The sequence below is a fragment of the Mobula hypostoma genome (assembly GCF_963921235.1).
Source record: "Mobula hypostoma chromosome 8 unlocalized genomic scaffold, sMobHyp1.1 SUPER_8_unloc_1, whole genome shotgun sequence".
Classification (NCBI taxonomy): domain Eukaryota; kingdom Metazoa; phylum Chordata; class Chondrichthyes; order Myliobatiformes; family Myliobatidae; genus Mobula; species Mobula hypostoma.
Window position 1 is genome coordinate 816,110 of NW_026948120.1, and position 27,029 is coordinate 843,138.

A 27,029-nucleotide genomic window follows, 5' to 3' on the forward strand; every position below is an offset into this window, starting at 1 on the left:
GTCTATTGAAGGAGTGGTGACGAGGGAGGTGAACCGCAAGGCATCCAGATCAGATCCATCTCCCATCAAAATTCCCCAGAATGGGGAGGAACATTAAGGAGGGGACAGTTGGTGGGAAATAAAGTTCATCTCGATGTCGCAGGGTCAGAGATTCACCCCCTTCCTGTCACCAAAACCACTGATCCCTGCTTCCTCACCCCAGCCGTCGGACACCACACACCACAGCCCTTGCCCCACGTCAGGGCACTGAGTGACAGTAACAGGATTCCACCAGGTGGGGATCACTGTGAATGGCAAGGGAGGGGGCAGTGGGGGGAGTACTGCATCCACCTCTTGTGGCCTGGTTCTGTGACTCACCCTGGGTGTCAGTGACTGACAGGTTTGCCCGCTGCTGTTGTACAGCCTCCAGCGCCTCTCTCTGCTGGCCCAGCAGCATCTGCAGGGCTTCCCTCTCCATCTTCCTCTCAGCTGCCTCATCGATCAGATGTTCAGGAGCCTGTGGAAGAGGGCAGTCCCAGTCAGAGTCTGTCCAGGCTCTCCACCCCAACATCCTGCAGCCTGCTTCCGGACAAAATGCTATTTCCTAGCGCTCGAAGGTCCTGTTCCCACTCCAGCTCCATGGCTGATTTATCCTGCCCTCGATCTCCCCGCATGAGAGGTGCTTCGGTGCCCTGCTCGGAGACTCTTCCCACTTCCCATGTGTGTTTGAGAGTCAGTCATTCTGCATGGAAAGAGGTTCTTTAGCCCAACTTGCCTGTGCTGACCAGGTGACCTGGTTCCATTTGCCTGTGTAACGTGGAGTGCAAGGACTGCCAACTTCACCCAGGCAAGTAGGGAGTGCCCTATCACACTCCTGACCTGTCGGTGCAGGCCAGGTAACGTGGTGGATGTGGAGTGCAAGGACCAACTCCACCCAGGCAAGTGAAGAGTGTCTCATCACACTCCTGATTTACAGTCCCATTTGCCGAGTTTGGCCCACATCTCTCCAAACCTTCCCTATCCATGAACCTGTCCAAGAGTCTTTTAAAAAGCTGTTAATATCCCTGTCTCTATCACTTACTTCTTTTGTTCCAGAAACCCATTACCTTCCATGTGGAAAAACTTTCCTTTTAAATCTTTCCCCTCTCACCTTAAGCCTGTGCCCTCTAGTTTTAGACTCCCCTACCCTGGAGGGAAAGTCTATGACTGTCCCCTTTATCCGAGCCCCTCATGGTTTTATAAAACTCTATTAGCCCCCTTCACTTCTGGGACTGAAAGGCTTATCATATGGACAGCGTTTAATGGCTCTGGGCCTATACTCACAGGAATTCAGAAGAATACTGGGTACCTCATTGAAACCTATCAAATGTTGAAAGGCCTTGACAGCGAGGATGTGAAGAGGATGCTTCCTATGGTGTGGGAGTCCCAGAGGACACAGCCTCCGAATAGAGCCCCATTTGGAACAGAGATGCAGGAATTTCTTTAGTTAGTGAGTGGTGAATCTGTGGAATTCGTTGCCACAGGTGGCTGTGGAGCCAAGTCACTGGATATATTTAAGGCAGAGGCTGATAGATTCTTAACTAGTCAGGGCATGAAGGGATACGGGGAGATGGCAGGACGTTGGGACTGAGGGGAAATGGATCAGCCATGATGAAAAGGCAGAGCAGACTATCTGGGCCAAATGGCTCAATTCTGCTCCTACATCTTATGGTCCAGGCTACATCTTTGTGACTCTTTCCTGCACCCTTTACAGCTTAATGACATCCATCCCATAGCTGGTAACCAGAACAGCACACAAAACTCCAACAGTGGTCTCCACAATGTCCTGTACAGCTGAAACATGACATCCCAACTGCTGTACTCATTGCCCTAAATGATGAAGGGCAGAGTGCCAGATGTCTTCTGCACCACCCTGTCTACCTATTCCAGCAGTGTCCCAGTGCAAGGTTTTATCTAACTTTGGCTGGACAGGTCGAAAGGGAGGTTAAGGCGGCAAATGGCATGCTTGCCTTTATTAGTTGACCATCTGAGTTCATTCGTCAGTAAGTGATGTTGCAACTTTATAAAACATCCAGAGTATTGTATTCAGTTCTGGCTGTCCCATTACAGAAAGGATGTGGAGTCTTTGGAGAGGATGGGGTTGGACAAACTTGGATTATTTTCTCTGAAACAGTGGAGGCTGTGATGAGACCTGATAGAAGTTTATAAGAGTATGATAGTCACTAATTAGAATATTAGAAGAAGCATAGATTAAGGCAGTCAGTCTTTCTCCCCCAGGGTCTCAATGTCTAACACCAGAGGGTGGCAATGAAGGTGAGAGGGGGTAATTTCAAAGGAGATGTGTCAGCCCAGTTTATTTTGTTACAGAGAGTCGTGGGTGCCTGGAATGCGCTGTCGGGACTGGCAGTGGTGGATTCAGATACGATAGAGGTGTTCAAGAGTTTCTTAGATATGTAAGGAACGGTGAGTCGAAGTGCCTGTTCCTGTGTTGTACTGTTCTACATTCTAACTCCGTGATTAATACTGGCATGTTAATAATACCCGCACAGTATTGAAGCAGTTATAATGACAAGATGTGTACCTTCACAGAAATTAGCTTCCCCACCCCCCCCCACCCCGTGAACTCTCTCTACACTTCTCACTGCCTCAGTAATGCAGCCAGCATAATCAAAGACCCCTCTGCACATTCTTCCCTCTCCCGCCTCCCATCGGGCAGCAGATACAAACGCCTGAAAGCAGGTACCAACGGGCTCAAAGTCGCTTGAATGGTCCCCTAGTATGATGAGATGCACTCTTGATCGTACAATCTAGCTCCCTGGCACTTGCACTTTAGTGTCTATAGCACTGCGTTCTCTCTGTGACTCTAATTCTGCATTGTTATAGCTTTTCCAATGTATTACCTCGCCACACTGTTGTACTGCCGTCTGTATGGATGGCGGGCGAAACTAATTTTTCATTCTATGTTACATGTGAGCTCCACCACAGAAGACCCCAAGCCCGGCTGCGAAAGGAGAAGGGGTGGGCATGGGGCTAGCACCCCACTCCTGTAAAAGCCCAGAGCTATAGAAATGCCAACAGAAGCTCCAAAGACCTCATCCCTGGGAGAGGAAGGATCTTGACCTAGACGACCTATGAAGTCGTGTGGTGAAAACAGGGCAGGTCAATCTTCTATGGACCAGGACAGAGGAACCTGGTGAGCTGTTGTTGACGGTTTATGGTCCAGCAGGGGCGATGGGCTTACGAAGAAAATGTTACGTGTGACATTGGTGCATGTAGCGCAGTGGTTAGTGTAACACTACTACAGTGCCAGCGATTGGGGTTCAATTCCTGCCACTATCTGTAAGGAATTGTACATTCTCCTGTGACCAAGCGGGATTCCTCCCACACATTCCCAAGACAGGCGGGTTAGGGTTAGAAAGCTGTGGACAAGCTATGTTGGTGCTGGAAGCATGGCGACACCCGTGGGCTGCTCCCAGCACATCCTTGGTGCAAACGATGCATTTCACTGTTTCGACACACATGTGAGAAATATGACTACTCTTCATCCAATAAAGCATTTCCGAACCGACCTTGTAGAGGGGGAATGAAAGCAGGTCCATGAGGCGCCGGTAAAACTGTGGGTTGTTCATTGAGCTCTCCATTCTGTGGATTGACAGGGTGTGCGCGGGAACCCTCTGAGTCCTGGAGAAGAAGCACACACATCAACACAGTGAAGCAGCTAGGGCAGCCAGGGGATGCTGATGGGCAGTACGGAGGGGTGGGGTGGAGACAGAGACAGTCAGTAGCTCCCACCCCATGCAACTGGTAACGAGGGATATCGTTCTTGGCTCAAAAGACCTGTGTGTCCGTCTGTGCGCCTGTCTTCACCTGTACATCTATGTCTGTTGGTGTCAGTCTGTGTGTGTGCATGCCAGTTTCACCCTTCAAATATTCAATATTGCTGTCAGTTCCAAAAGCTTATGAAAACTCCAGACACCTAAAATACACCCCATCTTGTTGCAGTGTTGAGGGACAGTTCCTGACTGTAGAACGAGCCAGAATATAAAGTGACAACAGTGACCTGTGTAATCAGTGGGAGGGACTGACCTTTAACAATATGCTAAAACAAAAGATGGCCAGAGACCACAGTCAGTGCGGATCAGAAATAACATTTCCCCTTCACTAACAGTCAACACTGCCACGACACAAGGATGCATGCTTCGCCACTGCTCTACTCTCTCTACACCCACGACTGTGTGGCTAGGCACAGCTCAAACACCATCTACAGATTTGCCGATGACACAACTATTGTTGGCCGAATTTCAAAAGGTGATGAGGTGGTGTACGGGAGTGAGGTAGGTCGGCTAGTTGATTGGTGTCTCAACAACACCCTTGCCCTCAGTCTCAGTAAGACCAAGGAATTGATTGCGGACTTCAGGAAGGGGAAGTCGAGGGAACACACACCAGACCTCATCGAGGGATCAACGGTGGAAAGGGTGAACAGTTTCAAGTTCCTAGGTGTCAACATCTCTGAAGATCTCTACCACACCCAACATATTGATCATTTACAAAGGCAGCACGGCAACAGCCATATTCCTTTAGGAGTTTGAGGAGACTTGGTATGTCAAAGATACTTGCAAGTTTCTACAGATGTACTGTGGACAGCATTCATTAATTGGTTGCATCACCGGCTGGTTAAGGAGGGGCCACTACAAAGGCTCAGAAAAAGTTGCAGAAAGTTGTAATCACGGGCACAAGCCTCCCCAGAATCCAGGACACCTTCAAAAGGCAATGAGCAAACATACAGCATCTGTCATTACGGATCCCCATCACCTCTTCTCATTGCTACCATCAGGAGACTGAAAATGCACAACCAATGTTTCAGTGACAGCTTCTTCTCCCTCTGCTATCAGATTTCTGAACAGTCCACGAATTCATGAATGCTACCTCACCTTTCGTTCTCTATTTTAGCACCACTGATTTAATTTATTTTATATATGCACTTCTAATTATCATTATAGTTTTCAAATTATGGATTGTACTGCTGCTGCAAAACAACAGATTTCACGGCATATGCCAGCAATTCAGGGGCACTTCATGCCTTTCCTGATCTCACGCTGATATTGTCAATGGTTACCAATAAACAGCTACATTTATCTCAGAATACTGGAGGAACTCAGGTCAGGCAGCATCTATGGAGGGAAATGAACAGTCACTGTTTTGGGCTGAGACCCTTCATCAAGACAGGAATGAGAGACGACAGAGACCCTTTCCCACAGCTCACCCTCCATCATCTACAGTTCAAATAGTATGCCTCCCTCCCCTCTCAGCATTTAGTGTGTGCATTCTTGCATGGGCAAAAACTGTCTCTCTAATCAACATGAGCATGTATCTATTCTCTTCCCCAGTGCAGTGTCAATGGGCCAGAATCCAGTGATTGGATTCTGTGTCTGTATCTGTCTGAGGTCTCTCTCACACACACACACTGACCCTCACTGGGGGATGGGTCATACACAGACACACACTGACCCTCACTGGGGGATGGGTCACACACACACACACACTGACCCTCACTGGGGGATGGGTCATACACAGACACACACTGACCCTCACTGGGGGATGGGTCACACACAGACACTGACCCTCACTGGGGGATGGGCCACTCTCACACACACACTGACCCTCACTGGGGGATGGGCCACTCTCACACACACACGCTGACCCTCAATGGGGGGTGGGTCACATACACACGCTGACCCTCACTGGGGGATGGGCCACTCTCACACACACACACAGACCCTCACTGGGGGATGGGTCACACACACACAGACCCTCACTGGGGGATGGGTCACATACACACACTGACCCTCACTGGGGGATGGGCCACTCTCAGACACACACACACACACAGACCCTCACTGGGGGATGGGTCACATACACACACTGACCCTCACTGGGGGATGGGTCACACACACACTGACCCTCACTGGGGGATGGGTCACATACACACACTGACCCTCACTGGGGGATGGGTCACTCTCACACACACACTGACCCTCACTGGGGGATGGGTCACACACAGACACTGACCTTCACTGGGGGATGGGTCACACACACACACACACACACTGACCCTCACTGGGGGATGGGTCACACACGGACACTGACCCTCACTGGGGGGGGATTGGTCATACACACACACTGACCCTCACTGGGGGATGGGTCACACACGGACACTGACCTTCACTGGGGGATGGGTCACACACAGACACACACTGACGCTCACTGGAGGATGGGTCACACACAGACACTGACCCTCACTGGGGGATGGGTCACACACAGACACACACTGACCCTCACTGGGGGATGGGTCACACACAGACACTGACCCTCACTGGGGGATGGGTCACACACAGACACACACTGACCCTCACTGGGGGATGGGTCACACACACACACTGACCCTCACTGGGGGATGGGTCACACACAGACACTGACCCTCACTGGGGGATGGGTCACACACACACACTGACCCTCACTGGGGGATGGGTCACACACACACACTGACCCTCACTGGGGGATGGGTCACACAGAGACACTGACCCTCACTGGGGGATGGGTCACTCACACACACTGACCCTCACTGGAGGATGGGTCACTCTCGCACACACACTGACCCTCACTGGGGGATGGGTCACACACAGACACTGACCCTCACTGGGGGATGGGTCACACACAGACACTGACCCTCACTGGGGGATGGGTCACACACAGACACACACTGACCCTCACTGGGGGATGGGTCACACAGAGACACTGACCCTCACTGGGGGATGGGTCACTCTCGCACACACACTGACCCTCACTGGGGGATAGGTCACACACACACTGACCCTCACTGGGGGATGGGTCACACACAGACACTGACCTTCACTGGGGGATGGGTCACACACAGACACACACTGACCCTCACTGGGGGATGGGTCACACACAGACACACACTGACCCTCACTGGAGGATGGGTCACACACAGACACTGACCCTCACTGGGGGATGGGTCACACACAGACACACACTGACCCTCACTGGGGGATGGGTCACACACGGACACTGACCCTCACTGGGGGATGGGTCACACACGGACACTGACCCTCACTGGGGGATGGGTCACACACAGACACTGACCCTCACTGGGGGATGGGTCACACACACACACACTGACCCTCACTGGGGGATGGGTCACACACAGACACTGACCCTCACTGGGGGATGGGTCACACACAGACACACACTGACCCTCACTGGGGGATGGGTCACACACAGACACTGACCCTCACTGGGGGATGGGTCACACACACACACACTGACCCTCACTGGGGGATGGGTCACACACAGACACACACTGACCCTCACTGGGGGATGGGTCACACACACACACTGACCCTCACTGGGGGATGGGTCACACACACACTGACCCTCTCTGGGGGATGGGTCACACACACACACACTGACCTTCTCTGGGGGATGGGTCACACACACACTGACCCTCACTGGGGGATGGGTCACTCTCGCACACACACTGACCCTCACTGGGGGATAGGTCACACACACACTGACCCTCACTGGGGGATGGGTCACACACACACACACACACACACACACACTGACCCTCACTGGGGGATAGGTAACACACACACTGACCCTCACTAGGGGATAGGTCACACACACACTGACCCTCACTGGGGGATGGGTCACCCTCGCACACGCACTGACCCTCACTGGGGGATGGGTCACACAGAGACACTGACCCTCACTGGGGGATGGGTCACTCTCGCACACACACTGACCCTCACTGGGGGATAGGTCACACACACACTGACGCTCACTGGAGGATGGGTCACACACAGACACTGACCCTCACTGGGGGATGGGTCACACACAGACACACACTGACCCTCACTGGGGGATGGGTCACACACGGACACTGACCTTCACTGGGGGATGGGTCACACACAGACACACACTGACCCTCACTGGAGGATGGGTCACACACAGACACTGACCCTCACTGGGGGATGGGTCACACACAGACACACACTGACCCTCACTGGGGGATGGGTCACACACAAACACTGACCCTCACTGGGGGATGGGTCACACACACACACACACACTGACCCTCACTGGGGGATGGGTCACACACACACACACACTGACCCTCACTGGGGGATGGGTCACACAGAGACACTGACCCTCACTGGGGGATGGGTCACTCTCGCACACACACTGACCCTCACTGGGGGATGGGTCACACAGAGACACTGACCCTCACTGGGGGATGGGTCACTCTCGCACACACACTGACCCTCACTGGGGGATAGGTCACACACACACTGACCCTCACTGGGGGATGGGTCGCACAAACACACACACTGACCCTCACTGGGGGATGGGTCACACACAGACACTGACCCTCACTGGGGGATGGGTCACACACGGACACTGACCCTCACTGGGGGATGGGTCACACACAGACACTGACCCTCACTGGGGGATGGGTCACACACACACACACTGACCCTCACTGGGGGATGGGTCACACACAGACACTGACCCTCACTGGGGGATGGGTCACACACAGACACACACTGACCCTCACTGGGGGATGGGTCACACACACACACTGACCCTCACTGGGGGATGGGTCACACACACACACACTGACCCTCACTGGGGGATGGGTCACACACAGACACACACTGACCCTCACTGGGGGATGGGTCACACACACACACTGACCCTCACTGGGGGATGGGTCACACACACACTGACCCTCACTGGGGGATGGGTCACACACACACACACTGACCTTCACTGGGGGATGGGTCACACACACACTGACCCTCACTGGGGGATGGGTCACTCTCGCACACACACTGACCCTCACTGGGGGATAGGTCACACACACACTGACCCTCACTGGGGGATGGGTCACACACACACACACACACACACACACACTGACCCTCACTGGGGGATAGGTAACACACACACTGACCCTCACTAGGGGATAGGTCACACACACACTGACCCTCACTGGGGGATGGGTCACCCTCGCACACGCACTGACCCTCACTGGGGGATGGGTCACACAGAGACACTGACCCTCACTGGGGGATGGGTCACTCTCGCACACACACTGACCCTCACTGGGGGATAGGTCACACACACACTGACGCTCACTGGAGGATGGGTCACACACAGACACTGACCCTCACTGGGGGATGGGTCACACACAGACACACACTGACCCTCACTGGGGGATGGGTCACACACGGACACTGACCTTCACTGGGGGATGGGTCACACACAGACACACACTGACCCTCACTGGAGGATGGGTCACACACAGACACTGACCCTCACTGGGGGATGGGTCACACACAGACACACACTGACCCTCACTGGGGGATGGGTCACACACAAACACTGACCCTCACTGGGGGATGGGTCACACACACACACACACACTGACCCTCACTGGGGGATGGGTCACACACACACACACACTGACCCTCACTGGGGGATGGGTCACACAGAGACACTGACCCTCACTGGGGGATGGGTCACTCTCGCACACACACTGACCCTCACTGGGGGATGGGTCACACAGAGACACTGACCCTCACTGGGGGATGGGTCACTCTCGCACACACACTGACCCTCACTGGGGGATAGGTCACACACACACTGACCCTCACTGGGGGATGGGTCGCACAAACACACACACTGACCCTCACTGGGGGATGGGTCACACACAGACACTGACCCTCACTGGGGGATGGGTCTCACACACACACACACACACTGACCCTCACTGGGGGATGGGTCACACAGAGACACTGACCCTCACTGGGGGATGGGTCACACAGAGACACTGACCCTCACTGGGGGATGGGTCACATACACACACTGACCCTCACTGGGGGATGGGTCACACACAGACACTGACCTTCACTGGGGGATGGGTCACACACACACACACACTGACCCTCACTGGGGATGAGTCACACACAGACACTGACCCTCACTGGGGGATGGGTCACATACACACACTGACCCTCACTGGGGGATGGGTCACACACAGACACTGACCTTCACTGGGGGATGGGTCACACACACACACACACTGACCCTCACTGGGGGATGGGTCACACACAGACACACTGACCCTCACTGGGGGATGGGTCACACAGAGACACTGACCCTCACTGGGGGATGGGTCACTCTCGCACACACACTGACCCTCACTGGGGGATGGGTCACACACACACACACACACACTGACCCTCACTGGGGGATGGGTCTCACACACACACACACTGACCCTCACTGGGGGATGGGTCACTCACACACACTGCCCCTCACTGGGGGATGGGTCACTCTCACACACACACTGACCCTCACTGGGGGATGGGTCACTCACAGACACTGACCCCCACTGGGGGATGGGTCACTCACACACACTGCCCCTCACTGGGGGATGGGTCACTCTCACACACACACTGACCCTCACTGGGGGATGGGTCTCACACACACACACACTGACCTTCACTGGGGGATGGGTCACACAGAGACACTGACCCTCACTGGGGGATGGGTCACTCTCGCACACACACACATACCCTCAATGGGGGATGGGTCACATACACACACTGACCCTCACTGGGGGATGGGTCACACACAGACACACACACTGACCCTCACTGGGGGATGGGTCACAAACACACACACACACACTGACCCTCACTGGGGGATGGGTCACACACACACACTGACCCTCATTGGGCGATGGGTCACACACACACTAACCCTCACTGGGGGATGGGTCACACACAGACACACACACTGACTCTAACTGGGGGATGGGTCACACACACACACACAGACCCTCACTCGGGGATGGGTCACTCTCGCACACACACACTGACTCTCACTGGGGGATGGGTCACTCTCGCACACACACACTGACCCTCACTGGGGGATGGGTCACACACGGACACTGACCCTCACTGGGGGATGGTTCACACACACACACTGACCCTCACTGGGGGATGGGTCTCTCACACACACACACACTGACCCTCACTGGGGGATGGGTCACTTTCACACACTGACCCTCACTGGGGGACGGGTCACACACACACACACTGACCCTCACTGGGGGATGGGTCACTCTCACACACTGACCCTCACTGGGGGACGGGTCACACACACACTGACCCTCACTGGTGGATGGGTCACACACACACACACACTGACCCTCACTGGGGGATGGGCCACTCTCACACACACACTGACCCTCACTGGGGGATGGGTCACACACACACACTGACCCTCACTGGGGGATGGGCCACTCTCACACTGACCCTCACTGGAGGTTGGGTCACTCACACACACACACACACTGACCCTCACTTGGGGATGGGTCACTCTCACACACTGACCCTCACTGGGGGATGGGTCACTCTCACACACTTACCCTCACTGGGGGATGGGCCACTCTCACACACACACTGACCCTCACTGGGGGATGGGTCACACACAGACACTGACCCTCACTGGGGGATGGGTCACACACAGACACACACTGACCCTCACTGGGGGTTGGGTCACACACAGACACTGACCCTCACTGGAGGATGGGTCACACACAGACACACACTGACCCTCACTGGGGGATGGGTCACACACACACACACTGACCCTCACTGGGGGATGGGTCACACACAGACACACACTGACCCTCACTGGGGGATGGGTCACACACACACACACTGACCCTCACTGGGGGATGGGTCACACACACACACTGACCCTCACTGGGGGATGGGTCACACACACACTGACCCTCACTGGGGGATGGGTCACACACACACTGACCTTCACTGGGGGATGGGTCACCCTCGCACACGCACTGACCCTCACTGGGGGATGGGTCACTCTCGCACACACACTGACCTTCACTGGGGGATAGGTCACACACACACTGACCCTCACTGGTGGATGGGTCACACACACACTGACCCTCACTGGGGGAGGGGTTACACACTGACACACACTGACCCTCACTGGGGGATGGGTCACTCTCACACACTGACCCTCACTGGGGACGGGTCACACACACACTGACCCTCACTGGGGGAGGGGTAACACTGACACACACTGACCCTCACTGGGGGATGGGTCACTCTCACACACTGACCCTCACTGGGGGACGGGTCACACACACACTGACCCTCACTGGGGGAGGGGTCACATACACACACACACACACACTGACCCTCACTGGTGGATGGGTCACTCTCACACACAAACAGACCCTCACTGGTGGGTGGGTCACTCTCGCACTGACCCTCACTGGGGGATGGGTCACTCTCACACACACACTGACCCTCACTGGGGGATGGGCCACTCTCACACTGACCCTCACTGGAGGATGGGTCACTCTCACACACTTACCCTCACTGGGGGATGGGCCACTCTCACACACACACTGACCCTCACTGGGGGATGGGTCACACACAGACACTGACCCTCACTGGGGGATGGGTCACACACAGACACACACTGACCCTCACTGGGGGATGGGTCACACACAGACACACACTGACCCTCACTGGGGGATGGGTCACACACAGACACACACTGACCCTCACTGGGGGATGGGTCACACACAGACACTGACACTCACTGGGGGATGGGTCACACACACACACACACTGACCCTCACTGGGGGATAGGTCACACACACACTGACCCTCACTGGGGGATGGGTCACACACACACACTGACCCTCACTGGGGGATGGGTCACCCTCGCACACACACTGACCCTCACTGGGGGATGGGTCACACACACACACTGACCCTCACTGGGGGATGGGTCACTCTCGCACACACACTGACCCTCACGGGGGGATAGGTCACACACACACTGACCCTCACTGGGGGATGGGTCACACACACACACTGACCCTCACTGGGGGATGGGTCACCCTCGCACACACACTGACCCTCACTGGGGGATGGGTCACACACGCACACTGACCCTCACTGGGGGATGGGTCACACACACACACACACACTGACCCTCACTGGGGGATGGGTCACACACACACACTGATCCTCACTGGGGGATGGGTCACACAGAGACACTGACCCTCACTGGGGGATGGGTCACACACAGACACACACTGACCCTCACTGGGGGATGGGTCACACACAGACACTGACCCTCACTGGGGGATGGGTCACACACACACACACTGACCCTCACTGGGGGATGGGTCACCCTCGCACACACACTGACCCTCACTGGGGGATGGGTCACACACAGACACTGACCTTCACTGGGGGATGGGTCACACACACACACTGACCCTCACTGGGGGATGGGTCACTCTCGCACACACACTGACCCTCACTGGGGGATAGGTCACACACACACTGACCCTCACTGGGGGATGGGTCACACACACACACTGACCCTCACTGGGGGACGGGTCACACTCACACACTGACCCTCACTGGGGGACGGGTCACACACACACACACTGACCCTCACTGGGGGATGGGTCACTCTCACACACTGACCCTCACTGGGGGACGGGTCACACACACACTGACCCTCACTGGTGGATGGGTCACTCTCACACACACACAGACCCTCACTGGTGGGTGGGTCACTCTCGCACTGACCCTCACTGGAGGTTGGGTCACTCACACACACACACACACTGACCCTCACTTGGGGATGGGTCACTCTCACACACTGACCCTCACTGGGGGATGGGCCACTCTCACACACACACTGACCCTCACTGGGGGATGGGTCACACACACACACTGACCCTCACTGGGGGATGGGCCACTCTCACACTGACCCTCACTGGGGGATGGGTCACTCTCACACACACACTGACCCTCACTGGGGGATGGGCCACTCTCACACTGACCCTCACTGGAGGTTGGGTCACTCACACACACACACACACTGACCCTCACTTGGGGATGGGTCACTCTCACACACTGACCCTCACTGGGGTATGGGTCACTCTCACACACTTACCCTCACTGGGGGATGGGCCACTCTCACACACACACTGACCCTCACTGGGGGATGGGTCACTCTCACACACTTACCCTCACTGGGGGATGGGCCACTCTCACACACACACTGACCCTCACTGGGGGATGGGTCACACACAGACACTGACCCTCACTGGGGGATGGGTCACACACAGACACACACTGACCCTCACTGGGGGATGGGTCACACACAGACACTGACCCTCACTGGAGGATGGGTCACACACAGACACACACTGACCCTCACTGGGGGATGGGTCACACACACACACACTGACCCTCACTGGGGGATGGGTCACACACAGACACACACTGACCCTCACTGGGGGATGGGTCACACACACACACACTGACCCTCACTGGGGGATGGGTCACACACACACACTGACCCTCACTGGGGGATGGGTCACACACACACTGACCCTCACTGGGGGATGGGTCACACACACACTGACCTTCACTGGGGGATGGGTCACCCTCGCACACGCACTGACCCTCACTGGGGGATGGGTCACTCTCGCACACACACTGACCTTCACTGGGGGATAGGTCACACACACACTGACCCTCACTGGTGGATGGGTCACACACACACTGACCCTCACTGGGGGAGGGGTTACACACTGACACACACTGACCCTCACTGGGGGATGGGTCACTCTCACACACTGACCCTCACTGGGGACGGGTCACACACACACTGACCCTCACTGGGGGAGGGGTAACACTGACACACACTGACCCTCACTGGGGGATGGGTCACTCTCACACACTGACCCTCACTGGGGGACGGGTCACACACACACTGACCCTCACTGGGGGAGGGGTCACATACACACACACACACACACTGACCCTCACTGGTGGATGGGTCACTCTCACACACAAACAGACCCTCACTGGTGGGTGGGTCACTCTCGCACTGACCCTCACTGGGGGATGGGTCACTCTCACACACACACTGACCCTCACTGGGGGATGGGCCACTCTCACACTGACCCTCACTGGAGGATGGGTCACTCTCACACACTTACCCTCACTGGGGGATGGGCCACTCTCACACACACACTGACCCTCACTGGGGGATGGGTCACACACAGACACTGACCCTCACTGGGGGATGGGTCACACACAGACACACACTGACCCTCACTGGGGGATGGGTCACACACAGACACACACTGACCCTCACTGGGGGATGGGTCACACACAGACACACACTGACCCTCACTGGGGGATGGGTCACACACAGACACTGACACTCACTGGGGGATGGGTCACACACACACACACACTGACCCTCACTGGGGGATAGGTCACACACACACTGACCCTCACTGGGGGATGGGTCACACACACACACTGACCCTCACTGGGGGATGGGTCACCCTCGCACACACACTGACCCTCACTGGGGGATGGGTCACACACACACACTGACCCTCACTGGGGGATGGGTCACTCTCGCACACACACTGACCCTCACGGGGGGATAGGTCACACACACACTGACCCTCACTGGGGGATGGGTCACACACACACACTGACCCTCACTGGGGGATGGGTCACCCTCGCACACACACTGACCCTCACTGGGGGATGGGTCACACACGCACACTGACCCTCACTGGGGGATGGGTCACACACACACACACACACTGACCCTCACTGGGGGATGGGTCACACACACACACTGATCCTCACTGGGGGATGGGTCACACAGAGACACTGACCCTCACTGGGGGATGGGTCACACACAGACACACACTGACCCTCACTGGGGGATGGGTCACACACAGACACTGACCCTCACTGGGGGATGGGTCACACACACACACACTGACCCTCACTGGGGGATGGGTCACCCTCGCACACACACTGACCCTCACTGGGGGATGGGTCACACACAGACACTGACCTTCACTGGGGGATGGGTCACACACACACACTGACCCTCACTGGGGGATGGGTCACTCTCGCACACACACTGACCCTCACTGGGGGATAGGTCACACACACACTGACCCTCACTGGGGGATGGGTCACACACACACACTGACCCTCACTGGGGGACGGGTCACACTCACACACTGACCCTCACTGGGGGACGGGTCACACACACACACACTGACCCTCACTGGGGGATGGGTCACTCTCACACACTGACCCTCACTGGGGGACGGGTCACACACACACTGACCCTCACTGGTGGATGGGTCACTCTCACACACACACAGACCCTCACTGGTGGGTGGGTCACTCTCGCACTGACCCTCACTGGAGGTTGGGTCACTCACACACACACACACACTGACCCTCACTTGGGGATGGGTCACTCTCACACACTGACCCTCACTGGGGGATGGGCCACTCTCACACACACACTGACCCTCACTGGGGGATGGGTCACACACACACACTGACCCTCACTGGGGGATGGGCCACTCTCACACTGACCCTCACTGGGGGATGGGTCACTCTCACACACACACTGACCCTCACTGGGGGATGGGCCACTCTCACACTGACCCTCACTGGAGGTTGGGTCACTCACACACACACACACACTGACCCTCACTTGGGGATGGGTCACTCTCACACACTGACCCTCACTGGGGTATGGGTCACTCTCACACACTTACCCTCACTGGGGGATGGGCCACTCTCACACACACACTGACCCTCACTGGGGGATGGGTCACTCTCACACACTTACCCTCACTGGGGGATGGGTCACACACAGACACACACTGACCCTCACTGGGGGATGGGTCACACACAGACACTGACCCTCACTGGAGGATGGGTCACACACAAACACACACTGACCCTCACTGGGGGAGGGTCACACACAGACACACACTGACCCTCACTGGGGGATGGGTCACACAGAGACACTGACCCTCACTGGGGGATGGGTCACACACACACACACTGACCCTCACTGGGGGATGGGTCACACACACACTGACCCTCACTGGGGGATGGGTCACTCTCACACACACACACTGACCCTCACTGGGGGATGGGTCACACACACACACACTGACCCTCACTGGGGGATGGGTCACTCTCACACACAGACACTGACCCTCACTGGGGGATGGGTCACACACACACACACTGACCCTCACTGGGGGATGGGTCACTCTCACACACACACACTGACCCTCACTGGGGGATGGGTCACACACACACACACTGACCCTCACTGGGGGATGGGTCTCTCTCACACACAGACACTGACCTTCACTGGGGGATAGGTCACACACACACACACTGACCCTCACTGGGGGATGGGTCACACACAGACACACACTGACCCTCACTGGTGGATGGGTCACACACACACTGACCCTCACTGGGGGAGGAGTTACACACTGACACACACTGACCCTCACTGGGGGATGGGTCACTCTCGCACACACACTGACCTTCACTGGGGGATAGGTCACACACACACTGACCCTCACTGGGGGATGGGTCACTCTCGCACACACACTGACCCTCACTGGGGGATGGGTCACACAGAGACACTGACCCTCACTGGGGGATGGGTCACTCTCACACACACACTGACCCTCACTGGGGGATGGGTCGCACACACACACACACACTGACCCTCACTGGGGGATGGGTCACACACACACACACACACACTGACCCTCACTGGGGGATGGGTCTCACACACACACACACTGACCCTCACTGGGGGATGGGTCACACACACACACACACACTGACCCTCACTGGGGGATGGGTCTCACACACACACACACTGACCCTCACTGGGGGATGGGTCACATACACACACTGACCCTCACTGGGGGATGGGTCACACACAGACACTGACCCTCACTGGGGGATGGGTCACATACACACACTGACCCTCACTGGGGGATGGGTCACACACAGACACACACTGACCCTCACTGGGGGATGGGTCACACACAGACACTGACCCTCACTGGGGGATGGGTCACACACAGACACACACTGACCCTCACTGGGGGATGGGTCACACACAGACACACACTGACCTTCACTGGGGGATGGGTCAGACACACACACACACTGACCCTCACTGGGGGATGGGTCACACACAGACACACACTGACCCTCACTGGGGGATGGGTCACACACACACACACTGACCCTCACTGGGGGATGGGTCACTCTCGCACACACACTGACCCTCACTGGGGGATGGGTCACTCTCGCACACACACTGACCCTCACTGGGGGATGGGTCACACACACACACACACACACACACACTGACCCTCACTGGGGGATGGGTCACACACACACACACACACACACACTGACCCTCACTGGGGGATGGGTCACACACACACACACACACACACTGACCCTCACTGGGGGATGGGTCACACAGACACACTGACCCTCATTGGGCGATGGGTCACACAGACACTGACCCTCACTGGGGGATGGGTCACTCTCGCACACACACACTGACCCTCACTGGGGGATGGGTCACACACACACACTGACCCTCACTGGGGGATGGTTCACACACACACATTGACCCTCACTGGGGGATGGGTCACTCACACACACACATTGACCCTCACTGGGGGATGGGTCACTCACACACACTGACCCTCACTGGGGGACGGGTCACACACACACACACTGACCCTTACTGGGGGATGGGTCACTCACACACACTGACCCTCACTGGGGGACGGGTCACACACACACACACTGACCCTCACTGGGGGATGGGTCACTCTCACACACTGACCCTCACTGGGGGACGGGTCACACACACACACACTGACCCTCACTGGTGGATAGGTCACACACACACTGACCCTCACTGGGGGAGGGGTCACACACACACACTGACCCTCACTGGTGGATGGGTCACTCTCACACACACACTGACCCTCACTGGGGGATGGGCCACTCTCACACTGACCCTCACTGGGGGATGGGCCACACACAGACACTGACCTTCACTGGGGGATGGGTCACTCACACACACTGACCCTCACTGGGGGATGGGTCACTCACAGACACTGACCCCCACTGGGGGATGGGTCACTCACACACACTGCCCCTCACTGGGGGATGGGTCACTCTCACACACACACTGACCCTCACTGTGGGATGGGTCAGACACACACAGACCCTCACTGGCGGATGGGTCACACACACTGACCCTCACTGGGGGATGGGCCACACACAGACACTGACCTTCACTGGGGGATGGGTCACTCACACACACTGACCCTCACTGGGGGATGGGTCACTCACAGACACTGACCCCCACTGGGGGATGGGTCACTCACACACACTGCCCCTCACTGGGGGATGGGTCACTCTCACACACACACACTGACCCTCACTGGGGGATGGGTCACTCACAGACACTGACCCCCACTGGGGGATGGGTCACTCACACACACTGCCCCTCACTGGGGGATGGGTCACTCTCACACACACACTGACCCTCACTGGGGGATGGGCCACACACACACACACACTGACCCTCACTGGGGGATGGGTCACACTCACACACTGACCCTCACTGGGGGATGGGCCACTCCCACACACACACTGACCCTCACTGGGGGATGGACCACTCCCACACACACTGACCCTCACTGGGGGATGGGACTCACACACACACTGACCCTCACTGGGGGACGGGTCACACACACACACACTGACCCTCAATGGGGGATGGGTCACTCTCACACACTGACCCTCACTGGGGGACGGGTCACACACACACACACTGACCCTCACTGGGGGATGGGTCACTCTCACACACTGACCCTCACTGGGGGACGGGTCACACACACACACACTGACCCTCACTGGGGGATGGGTCACTCTCACACACACACTGACCCTCACTGGGGGATGGGTCACTCTCACACACACACTGACCCTCACTGGGGGATGGGTCACATACACACACTGACCCTCACTGGGGGATGGGTCTCTCACACACACTGACCCTCACTGGGGGATGGGTCTCTCACACACACACACTGACCCTCACTGGGGGATGGGTCACTCACACACACACACACACACACACACACACACACACACTGACCCTCACTGGGGGATGGGTCACACACACACACACACTGACCCTCACTGGGGGATGGGCCACACTCACACACTGACCCTCACTGGGGGATGGGCCACTCCCACACACACACACACACACTGACCCTCACTGGGGGATGGGACTCTCACACACACACACACACACACACACACACACACACACAGACCCTCACTGGGGGATGGGTCACTCACACACACACACTGACCCTCAATGGGGGATGGGTCACTCTCACACACTGACCCTCACTGGGGGACGGGTCACACACACATACACTGACCCTCACTGGGGGATGGGTCACTCTCACACACTGACCCTCACTGGGGGACGGGTCACACACACACACACTGACCCTCACTGGGGGATGGGTCACTCTCACACACTGACCCTCACTGGGGGACAGGTCACACACATACACACTGACCCTCACTGGGGGAGTGGTCACATACACACACACTGACCCTCACTGGGGGATGGGTCACACACACACACACACACTGACCCTCACTGGGGGATGGGTCACTCACACACACACACACACTGACCCTCACTGGGGATGGGCCACACACACACACACTGACCCTCACTGGGGGATGGGCCACACACACACACACACTGACCCTCACTGGGGGATGGGTCACACTCACACACTGACCCTCACTGGGGGATGAGACTCTCACACACACACACACACTGACCCTCACTGGGGGATGGGCCACTCCCACACACACACTGACCCTCACTGGGGGATGGGTCACTCACACACACACACTGACCCTCAATGGGGGATGGGTCACTCTCACACACTGACCCTCACTGGGGGACAGGTCACACACTGACCCTCACTGCGGGATGGGTCACTCTCACACACTGACCCTCACTGGGGGATGGGTCACACACACACACTGACCCTCACTGGGGGATGGGTCACACACACACACACTGACCTTCACTGGGGGATGGGTCACACACAGACACTGACCCTCACTGGGGGATGGGTCACCCTCGCACACGCACTGACCCTCACTGGGGGATGGGTCACTCTCGCACACACACTGACCCTCACTGGGGGATGGGTCACACACACACACACACTGACCCTCACTGGGGGATGGGTCACACACACACTGACCCTCACTGGGGGATGGGTCACACACGGACACTGACCTTCACTGGGGGATGGGTCACACACAGACACACACTGACCCTCACTGGGGGATGGGCCACTCTCACACACTGACCCTCACTGGGGGATGGGTCACACACAGACACTGACCCTCACTGGGGGATGGGTCACATACACACTGACCCTCACTGGGGGATGGGTCACACACAGACACTGACCCTCACTGGGGGATGGGTCACTCTCACACACTGACCCTCACTGGGGGATGGGTCACTCTCACACACTGACCCTCACTGGGGGATGGGTCACACACAGACACTGACCCTCACTGGGGGATGGGTCACACACACACACTGACCCTCACTGGGGGATGGGTCACTCTCGCACACACACTGACCCTCACTGGGGGATGGGTCACACAGAGACACTGACCCTCACTGGGGGATGGGTCACTCTCACACACACACTGACCCTCACTGGGGGATGGGTCGCACACACACACACACGCTGACCCTCACTGGGGGATGGGTCACACACACACACACACACACACACTGACCCTCACTGGGGGATGGGTCTCACACACACACACACTGACCCTCACTGGGGGATGGGTCACACACACACACACACACTGACCCTCACTGGGGGATGGGTCTCACACACACACACACTGACCCTCACTGGGGGATGGGTCACATACACACACTGACCCTCACTGGGGGATGGGTCACACACAGACACTGACCCTCACTGGGGGATGGGTCACATACACACACTGACCCTCACTGGGGGATGGGTCACACACAGACACACACTGACCCTCACTGGGGGATGGGTCACACACAGACACACACTGACCCTCACTGGGGGATGGGTCACACACAGACACACACTGACCTTCACTGGGGGATGGGTCAGACACACACACACACTGACCCTCACTAGGGGATGGGTCACACACAGACACACACTGACCCTCACTGGGGGATGGGTCACACAGAGACACTGACCCTCACTGGGGGATGGGTCACACACACACACACTGACCCTCACTGGGGGATGGGTCACTCTCGCACACACACTGACCCTCACTGGGGGATGGGTCACACACACACTGACCCTCACTGGGGGATGGGTCACACACACACACACACACACACACTGACCCTCACTGGGGGATGGGTCACACACACACACACACTGACCCTCACTGGGGGATGGGTCACACACACACACTGACCCTCATTGGGCGATGGGTCACACAGACACTGACCCTCACTGGGGGATGGGTCACACACAGACACACACACAGACCCTCACTGGGGGATGGGTCACTCTCGCACACACACACTGACTGTCACTGGGGGATGGGTCACTCTCGCACACACATACTGACCCTCACTGGGGGATGGGTCACTCTCACACACAGACACTGACCCTCACTGGGGGATGGGTCACACACACACACTGACCCTCACTGGGGGATGGGCCACTCCCACACACACACACACACACACACACATTGACCCTCACTGGGGGATGGGTCACACACACACACTGACCCTCACTGGGGGATGGGCCACTCCCACACACACACTGACCCTCACTGGGGGATGGGCCACTCCCACACACACACTGACCCTCACTGGGGGATGGGTCTCTCACACACACACACACACACACACACACACACATTGACCCTCACTGGGGGATGGATCACTCACACACACTGACCCTCACTGGGGGACGGGTCACACACACACACACTGACCCTCACTGGGGGACGGGTCACACTCACACACTGACCCTCACTGGGGGACGGGTCACACACACACACACAGACCCTTACTGGGGGATGGGTCACTCACACACACTGACCCTCACTGGGGGACGGGTCACACACACACACACTGACCCTTACTGGGGGATGGGTCACTCACACACACTGACCCTCACTGGGGGACGGGTCACACAAACACACACTGACCCTCACTGGGGGATGGGTCACTCTCACACACTGACCCTCACTGGGGGACGGGTCACACACACACTGACCCTCACTGGGGGAGGGGTCACATACACACACACACACACACTGACCCTCACTGGTGGATGGGTCACTCTCACACACACACTGACCCTCACTGGGGGATGGGTCACACACAGACACTGACCCTCACTGGGGGATGGGTCACACAGAGACACTGACCCTCACTGGGGGATGGGTCACATACACACACTGACCCTCACTGGGGGATGGGTCTCACACACACACACACTGACCCTCACTGGGGGATGGGTCACACACACACACACACACTGACCCTCACTGGGGGATGGGTCTCACACACACACACACTGACCCTCACTGGGGGATGGGTCACATACACACACTGACCCTCACTGGGGGATGCGTCACACACAGACACTGACCCTCACTGGGGGATGGGTCACATACACACACTGACCCTCACTGGGGGATGGGTCACACACAGACACACACTGACCCTCACTGGGGGATGGGTCACACACAGACACTGACCCTCACTGGGGGATGGGTCACACACAGACACACACTGACCCTCACTGGGGGATGGGTCACACACAGACACACACTGACCTTCACTGGGGGATGGGTCAGACACACACACACACTGACCCTCACTAGGGGATGGGTCACACACAGACACACACTGACCCTCACTGGGGGATGGGTCACACAGAGACACTGACCCTCACTGGGGGATGGGTCACACACACACACACTGACCCTCACTGGGGGATGGGTCACTCTCGCACACACACTGACCCTCACTGGGGGCTGGGTCACACACACACTGACCCTCACTGGGGGATGGGTCACACACACACACACACACACACACTGACCCTCACTGGGGGATGGGTCACACACACACACACACTGACCCTCACTGGGGGATGGGTCACACACACACACTGACCCTCATTGGGCGATGGGTCACACAGACACTGACCCTCACTGGGGGATGGGTCACACACAGACACACACACAGACCCTCACTGGGGGATGGGTCACTCTCGCACACACACACTGACTGTCACTGGGGGATGGGTCACTCTCGCACACACATACTGACCCTCACTGGGGGATGGGTCACTCTCACACACAGACACTGACCCTCACTGGGGGATGGGTCACACACACACACTGACCCTCACTGGGGGATGGGCCACTCCCACACACACACACACACACACACACACACACACACACACACACACATTGACCCTCACTGGGGGATGGGTCACACACACACACTGACCCTCACTGGGGGATGGGCCACTCCCACACACACACTGACCCTCACTGGGGGATGGGCCACTCCCACACACACACTGACCCTCACTGGGGGATGGGTCTCTCACACACACACACACACACACACACATTGACCCTCACTGGGGGATGGATCACTCACACACACTGACCCTCACTGGGGGACGGGTCACACACACACACACTGACCCTCACTGGGGGACGGGTCACACTCACACACTGACCCTCACTGGGGGACGGGTCACACACACACACACAGACCCTTACTGGGGGATGGGTCACTCACACACACTGACCCTCACTGGGGGACGGGTCACACAAACACACACTGACCCTCACTGGGGGACGGGTCACACAAACACACACTGACCCTCACTGGGGGATGGGTCACTCTCACACACTGACCCTCACTGGGGGACGGGTCACACACACACTGACCCTCACTGGGGGAGGGGTCACATACACACACACACACACACTGACCCTCACTGGTGGATGGGTCACTCTCACACACACACTGACCCTCACTGGGGGATGGGTCACACACAGACACTGACCCTCACTGGGGGATGGGTCACACACACACACTGACCCTCACTGGGGGATGGGTCACTCTCACACACTGACCCTCACTGGGGGATGGGTCACTCTCGCACACACACTGACACTCACTGGGGGATGGGTCAAACAGAGACACTGACCCTCACTGGGGGATGGGTCACTCTCACACACTGACCCTCACTGGGGGATGGGTCACTCTCGCACACACACTGACACTCACTGGGGGATGGGTCACACAGAGACACTGACCCTCACTGGGGGATGGGTCACTCTCACACACACACTGACCCTCACTGGGGGATGGGTCGCACACACACACACACGCTGACCCTCACTGGGGGATGGGTCACTCTCACACTGACCCTCACTGGGGGATGGGCCACTCTCACACACACACTGACCCTCACTGGGGGATGGGTCACACACACACACTGACCCTCACTGTGGGATGGGTCACACACACACAGACCCTCACTGGGGGATGGGTCACACACACTGACCCTCACTGGGGGATGGGCCACACACAGACACTGACCTTCACTGGGGGATGGGTCACTCACACACACTGACCCTCACTGGGGGATGGGTCACTCACAGACACTGACCCCCACTGGGGGATGGGTCACTCACACACACTGCCCCTCACTGGGGGATGGGTCACTCTCACACACACACACTGACCCTCACTGGGGGATGGGTCACTCACAGACACTGACCCCCACTGGGGGATGGGTCACTCACACACACTGCCCCTCACTGGGGGATGGGTCACTCTCACACACACACTGACCCTCACTGGGGGATGGGTCACACACACACACACACACTGACCCTCACTGGGGGATGGGTCTCACACACACACACACTGACCCTCACTGGGGGATGGGTCACATACACACACTGACCCTCACTGGGGGATGCGTCACACACAGACACTGACCCTCACTGGGGGATGGGTCACATACACACACTGACCCTCACTGGGGGATGGGTCACACACAGACACACACTGACCCTCACTGGGGGATGGGTCACACACAGACACTGACCCTCACTGGGGGATGGGTCACACACAGACACACACTGACCCTCACTGGGGGATGGGTCACACACAGACACACACTGACCTTCACTGGGGGATGGGTCAGACACACACACACACTGACCCTCACTAGGGGATGGGTCACACACAGACACACACTGACCCTCACTGGGGGATGGGTCACACAGAGACACTGACCCTCACTGGGGGATGGGTCACACACACACACACTGACCCTCACTGGGGGATGGGTCACTCTCGCACACACACTGACCCTCACTGGGGGCTGGGTCACACACACACTGACCCTCACTGGGGGATGGGTCACACACACACACACACACACACACTGACCCTCACTGGGGGATGGGTCACACACACACACACACTGACCCTCACTGGGGGATGGGTCACACACACACACTGACCCTCATTGGGCGATGGGTCACACAGACACTGACCCTCACTGGGGGATGGGTCACACACAGACACACACACAGACCCTCACTGGGGGATGGGTCACTCTCGCACACACACACTGACTGTCACTGGGGGATGGGTCACTCTCGCACACACATACTGACCCTCACTGGGGGATGGGTCACTCTCACACACAGACACTGACCCTCACTGGGGGATGGGTCACACACACACACTGACCCTCACTGGGGGATGGGCCACTCCCACACACACACACACACACACACACACACACACACACACACATTGACCCTCACTGGGGGATGGGTCACACACAC

At 57.2% G+C, this 27,029-nt stretch overlaps 1 protein-coding gene across 3 annotated transcripts in view; it reads right to left on the reverse strand.

Annotated features, from left to right (window-relative positions):
* The window catches only part of haus5 (HAUS augmin-like complex, subunit 5), a 158,042-nt gene that overhangs the window by 42,965 nt on the left and 88,048 nt on the right, over window positions 1-27,029 (reverse strand). For all 3 annotated transcript variants that reach the window (XR_010016715.1, XM_063038908.1, XM_063038909.1), the window contains exons 17-18: window positions 3,549-3,660; window positions 358-496 (exon numbers count right to left, since the gene is read on the reverse strand). Coding sequence is in view for 2 of the 3 variants with exons in the window: in XM_063038908.1 (XP_062894978.1) it covers window positions 358-496; window positions 3,549-3,660 (251 nt within the window). In the remaining variant the exon portion in view is untranslated. The remainder of the gene's footprint in view (window positions 1-357; window positions 497-3,548; window positions 3,661-27,029) is intronic.